General features: G+C 54.8%; 1 protein-coding gene across 3 annotated transcripts in view; it reads right to left on the minus strand.

The window, feature by feature from the left end:
- Positions 1-3,207, minus strand: part of ARAP1 (ArfGAP with RhoGAP domain, ankyrin repeat and PH domain 1) — an 83,114-nt gene extending 79,907 nt beyond the window's left edge. For all 3 annotated transcript variants that reach the window (XM_026658356.2, XM_026658357.2, XM_026658355.2), the window contains exons 1-2: positions 3,136-3,207; positions 961-1,064 (exon numbers count right to left, since the gene is read on the minus strand). In XM_026658356.2, the coding sequence (XP_026514141.1) occupies positions 961-1,064; positions 3,136-3,147 (116 nt within the window). In that variant the 5' untranslated portion in view covers positions 3,148-3,207. The remainder of the gene's footprint in view (positions 1-960; positions 1,065-3,135) is intronic.
- Positions 3,208-6,018: the final 2,811 nt, after the last annotated feature.

Genomic DNA, 6,018 nt, shown 5'->3' on the forward strand with positions numbered 1-6,018 from the left:
GGAGAGCTAACAAGTTCGGTAGCAAGGACAAGCAAGCTGTTTTGGTCTCTCTTGGCTGGTCTCAGTACTAGAAGAGACACCTCTAGAAAAGATCCGAGCGCTGCAACAGGCTTCCCCCTCCCTCTCCTTCTGGCTCCCGTCTGCTCCCAGGGCTCCTACACTCGATCTCCTCCCACCGTCACCAGAGGCTTGCATACCCTCCCCTTCTCCTGCAGTGCCCAGCACCCCAACAGGCCGAGCCCAATCCTCGCCCCCACCTCTCTGCTGCAGGCCACATACAACAGAGACTCCACAAGGAGGCAGCCCGACCATCCAGGCCTCTCCAGTTTGCTAGTCCCCCCGGGCCAGGCCTGGGAAGGGAGGCAGGGCAAGAGAACAGCACACAGCAGGCAGCACTTAGCTGTTTGCAGGTTTCAGGGAGCAGGGAGGCTCCCTTCGAACACCGGCCAGGGATTCTGCTGCCCCTCTGGTCAGGTCTGCTGAATGGACGGCCAGCAGCGTGAGCCTGCCTGGGAGGGAGGGATGTGTGGAGAGGGGAGGGTGACTGGCTCTGAGCTGCTCAGGGTTAGGGGAGTCTGCAGAGGCCTGCACAGCGGCGGACGCCGTGGCGATCCCTGTGCTAGGACAGGCCGAAGCCAGGCCGGGTCCTTTGGGTAAAATCAAATGCAAAGGGCCAGATCCTGCTCTCAGCAATGCCAGGGTAAATCCAGAGTCGCGCCACTCCCTTCAGAGGGGTGGCTCCGGATTTAGAGCGGCGTCTGGCCCAAAGTAATGCGTATAACAAGCTCGCGTGAGAAACGAGGTGCTTTTAAGTAGCCAAGGATCTGCCGGCCCAGGCTAGATCTCCAAGGGCCTGCACGTGTAATGCTCGGCACTGCCTCCCTTCCGAGGCTGCTGTCAGCCGCCTGACCGGTCCACATGCACACGCGGGGGAGTAGGAGCAGGAGGAGGGGTCCCTACTTGGCAGCCGGCTGGTCGTAATAGTCTTCAATGAGCTCGTCCTCGCTGAACAGGCTGTTGACTCGCTCCGAGCGCAGCCGCCCCCTCATGGTCTCGGCATCGTCCTGCAGAGACAGACACAGGGAGGGTGAGGTGGAGCAGAGACAGAGACAGGGAGGGTGACGTGGAGCAGCCCTTCCTGTTTCTAGTTCCCTGCTGTCAGTGGGGCTGGCCGGGATGAAGCAGTCCCGCACCCCTGCGTGCTCCGCCCACGTTGCAGCTCATGCAGACAGACCTGCGCTTGCATGAGCACCTCGCTAACTCGGGTCCCAACTGCAGCGACGCCGCTGAAGCACCGACCCGCCGCCTGCGTCATTACCCTGGGTTCCTCCAAGCGGGCTTGTGCGCCCACGCCGAAGCCTGCGTTGCCGCGGCGTCACTGCCATTGCTACGTGAGCTGGCTAGAGTAACGCGAGCTCAGGTACGTCTACATGCGCTGCGCTCACGCCCCGCAACGGCAGTGTAGACACACCACGTATCACAACAGAGCAGTAAAGAGAAACTGGGAAACGCCAGAGGTCCGGCTGATGGGCGAGGCTGAGTCCTCTGGGGGACTACCCAGCTCAAAGGGGGAGGGACAGGGAGGAGACAGGGCCATTGTGAGCACAAACCCCACCCCACCCCGGCACATTTGCACGGACACGCCCCTCCCAGCCAGCTCCTCAGACACACAACGTGGGGAACGTCCTCAGCGCGGCCAGGATCCACGCAGAGGGAGAGACAGTGCACGCCGGGGGTTCACACGTCGCCTCCGGGAGTGACTCAGATTTACTTCCTTCATTGGTGTGAATTTGGGGCTAAGAAAAAGCCAGGCCTGGTAGAGGCAGAGGATGTACACGCTTCTCCCACCCAGCTCTGCGGATGCCCCTCACTCCTGACCTGCAGCCCCTCTGCTATGCCAGTCCTGGGTCCCCACCCAGTTCTGCCAATACTCACCAATCCCAACTTGCAGCGCCCCCTGCTATTCCGGCCCTGGACCTCTCTCGGACAGAGAAGGCCAGTCGTGCTAGACTGTGATTACAGGCGGTGATGGGTCTAGCTGGAGACCAAACTCACAGCACATGATTCCTGAACCCAAGCCCCTGGAGAGGAAAGGCCAGTGCCTGTAACTGATGGCCCCACTCCAACGTCCTAGCTCTTCTGCCCGCCCCACGCCTCTCCCCAGCCTCAGAAGAGCATGCACCGCCCTCACAGTACAGGGAAGTGCAGCCAGAGGTAGGGGTTGGCTGTGGGCACTTCATTTATAGAAGTCAAAATTGCTGCGTTGGGCTTTGGTGAAAAGTTCTGCATTTCCTCTCTGGCGGAGACACAGACACAGACACACAAGCAGCCCAGCTCAGCACAAATGCCCACACCCCACCACCACAAACTGATGATCACTACACCAGAGGCAGCTCACACTGAATCAAGGGTGCATTTATTCAGGAACCTAGGCACATTCAGGAACCTAGGCACAGATCCTGAGAGGTTTTTAGGCTCCTCTCACTGTCACCGGCTCTGGGAGCCTGGCACCCCTCAGCACTGCCTCTGATTTGCAACTCAAGAGCCCCTGGGGCTGGCATTAGAACAGACAGAATTGAAATGTGTCTCTATGAATCAGCTGTGGCCAGTCAAAGGTAGAACTGGGCCTCATGGTCTATAGAGTCGCCCCCGAAAGCAGCATTTCTGCTCTCATGTCCCAACAGCAACCCAAGCTCCTTCAAGTCCTAACTCACCCAGTCAGTGGCAGGAGTGTTAGACAGGTATTATCCCCTGTACCACAGAAAAATTGGGTAACAATGTTCTGCCTCCCTCAAATCCCCCTACAGTTTCAATTAGATGCAGCGTTCTTCTTCGCTTCCTGCCCTAAAGCATTGTGCAGTGTTGCTGTGTGCTGTTAACTGCTGCGTTCCACGCCAGACTTGGTTGCATTTCAGCAGTGAGCGTCCGAGCCCTGGACACTCTCTGGTCCTTTGGAATGAATGCCATGGTATGAAGTTAATGGGATCATCTGATTTTTCCACCCCACCCCTCCTTTCCAAACAACATTGGGGCTATTTTCTCTCCTCTTGTCTTTTAAAATGGAAGACAGGACAGACAGACCGACCCGCTGAGAGAGCCAAAAAGCCCGGACACTGCGCTGTATTATGAGCCAACCTTGTCACTCATTTCTCCTGCGGTAGCTGCCAATTCCTCCTCCCACGGGGGTTCTTCATAGTCAGAGTCGTCTGTGAAGAGACACAAAGGGAGGCTGAGAAACATTGTTCATTCTAAAGGGGGTTCAGGGAGCATGCACCCCGAGATTGCTGTGCTCCTGTCAACCACTTTCTTGTGCTTGCTCCTGCACCCAGCCAGGCAGCAACACAGCTCTCACAGCAAGAGGCAACATTGTCCGGGGGGAGGACACCAGGGTGGGATTCAGGTGGTTTGGGCTTTGCTAGAGACCCCCTGGGTGACCCTGCCCATGGCACTTCTCCTCTCTGTGCCTCAATTTCCCCATCTGTAAAATGAGGCTAATTTTGTCAAGCACGCCAAGACCCTTCCACGAACGACACTAGGGCTGGGAAAAGGCTTTCTGTGAATGGCTTCTGGAGGTCACACTCTGCAACAGCTGTCATGCCGCACTCTCTGCTCTTTGCTGTCTGGCAGTGCCTTGCTCGTTTCCCCTCTGATTCCCACAGCATCCAGGGGCTTTACACATCCCAAGGTCACAGAAGTGTCGGGCTGGAGGGACCTTTGAGAGGTTATCATTTCCAGCCCCCTGCGCTGAGGCAGGGCCAAGCAAACCTAGACCAGCCCTGACAGAGGTTTCTCCAGCCTGGTCTTAAAACCTCCAGTGAGCGGATTCTACAACCTCCTTTGGAAGCCTGTTCCAGAACTTAACTATCCTGTGAGTTAGAAAGTTTTTCCTAATATCTGACTTAAATCTCCCTTGCTGCAAATTAAGCCCATTGCTTCTTGTCCTACCTTCAGTGGACATGGAGAACAATTGATCCCCGTCTCTTTAGAACAGCCCTTAAGAGATTTGAAGACTGTTCTCAGGTCCCCCTCAGTTTTCTTTTCTCAAAACTAAACTTGCCCAGTATTTTTAACCTTTCCTCAGCTCAGGTTTTCTAAACCTTTGATCATTTTTGTTGCTTTCCTCTGCACTCTCTCCAGTTTGTCCTCATCCTCCCTAGAGTGTGGCACCCAGAAATGGACACAGTTCTCCAGCTGGGGCCTCACCAGTGCCGAGTAGATTGACCTCCTGTGTCTTACGTCTGACACTCCCGTTAATACATCATTTGAATCCCTCTCCTAAGAGCCTGAACCTGAAATCGGTGGGCATTTTGTCTGAGGACTGCAGGATTGAAGCCTAAATTAGACATAGCACAGCGAAGGAATGACAGACAGCCGTCACGGAGGCAAGGTTATGGAAGGACGAGACCATGAGAAAGGGTAGTGGTACATCCTGTTGGTTCCTTTTTTTTGTTTTTCTCCAGAGGAGTTTGTGTTTCTAGAGTGATTTTGAAAGGAGTTTTTTTCTTTGCTAATATGCTGAGCTAGTGTTTGATGGAGCATTGAAGACAGGGCTGGCGCTGCAGGGAGAAATCGCAAGTGGCTGCAGCTCCTGAGTGCCAGCACGAATCGTCCAATGCAATGAATCAAAGGCTCCATTCAGAAACAGGAGGGAGGTAAGAGCCAGGGGAGAAAAACAAAATGGGCCATTTATTTAACCTTTATAAAGAACAAGAGGTATAGGAACCAGGGTGCTAACGGCCAGCATTAAACACTGCTATGTGGTCATCCGGATTCTAGAGGCAGCTTTGGCTGCTTTCTGGCCAAACTAACTACATATGAGGTTATTACAGTATCAAATCTGTCCCTCGGTAAAACAGCCAGGCCTTGTGTCTCCCAGTACCCCAGCCTCTGAAGGAGGAGAATTTCTCCGGGGACCTTGGGATACTCGAGGCTGGGAGATAGCCCCCTGATTTATTTCGTTTTGGAACACCCAAAGCAGGAAGCACTATTTAGACTCGAGCATTCGAACAAAGGAGCTGTAAAAACAAGGCCCTGACCACCTGCAGTCTGAAAGAGCTTGTGGCCGTCTTTGCACGAGCAGGGGCGCACGTGCCAAATTCCACAGCATGCAGTGGCTCCAGCCTCCCGGGCGGTTTCATAGGAGGAACCCCCCTTAATTACCCCTCCTCAGGTGAGTCTACAGAGCAATGCGAGGGGTGACTGCAGCTTTGACAGAGATAAATACAGCAGGGTAGCCGCTGGGGCATGGCCGCTGGCACAGGCTAGTCACCCAGGCACAATCCTGCCCGGGGCCCTAGGTACATATTCACGTGGCTATCCTACGCTGCTACTCACGCAGCTATTGCAGAGTGGCTGATGCTTCCCACCCCAGAGGTGGCTGCATTTCAGTGCTTGGTGAGCGATCCCAGTACAGGCAGACTAGAAAGCACTCCGGGGTGACAAGTGATATGGAAATGGAATGTCTCCGTGACTTTATTCGCACACAGAGAAACAGCTGCCTCTTCGCCTGGGGCAGGAGTTTGTTGGGACACCAGGTTTCAGGAGAGAACTACGACCTGTTTCCTCCATCGTTGTTCCTTCGGCAATGCAGAAGAGGCACCGGTACCCAGTTACAGCGGGTGCCATATTTCCTCTGCAGCATTCTGAGCCATTGCTTCCAGGACTGCTAACCTCAGGCCAGGATGTAGGGAGACCCTGTGCAGCCACACGGGGCAGCATCGCCTCCGTCTGTCAGTCTGGGAGCCAGAGGGAGCCAGAAGACCTGGGTGTGTCCAGCAGCCTCAATAAAGAAACCCCTTTCTAGGCCCCACAGCTGAGACCTGTCTCCTCTCGAGTGCCAGAGGGTTTCCGAAGCAGTAAAGACTAAACTGCCTCCGGCATACCCGTAACGCTACACAGCTGGTGCGAGGCAGGCCTGTGAGTTTAATGATACTATAGAATTTAAAAAGCAACAGAGGGTCCTGTGGCACCTTTAAGACTAACAGAAGTATTGGGAGCATAAGCTTTCGTGGGTAAGAA

The sequence above is a fragment of the Terrapene carolina genome, unplaced genomic scaffold (genome assembly GCF_002925995.2).
Source record: "Terrapene carolina triunguis isolate 2854851 unplaced genomic scaffold, T_m_triunguis-2.0 Scaffold430, whole genome shotgun sequence".
NCBI lineage: Eukaryota > Metazoa > Chordata > Testudines > Emydidae > Terrapene > Terrapene triunguis.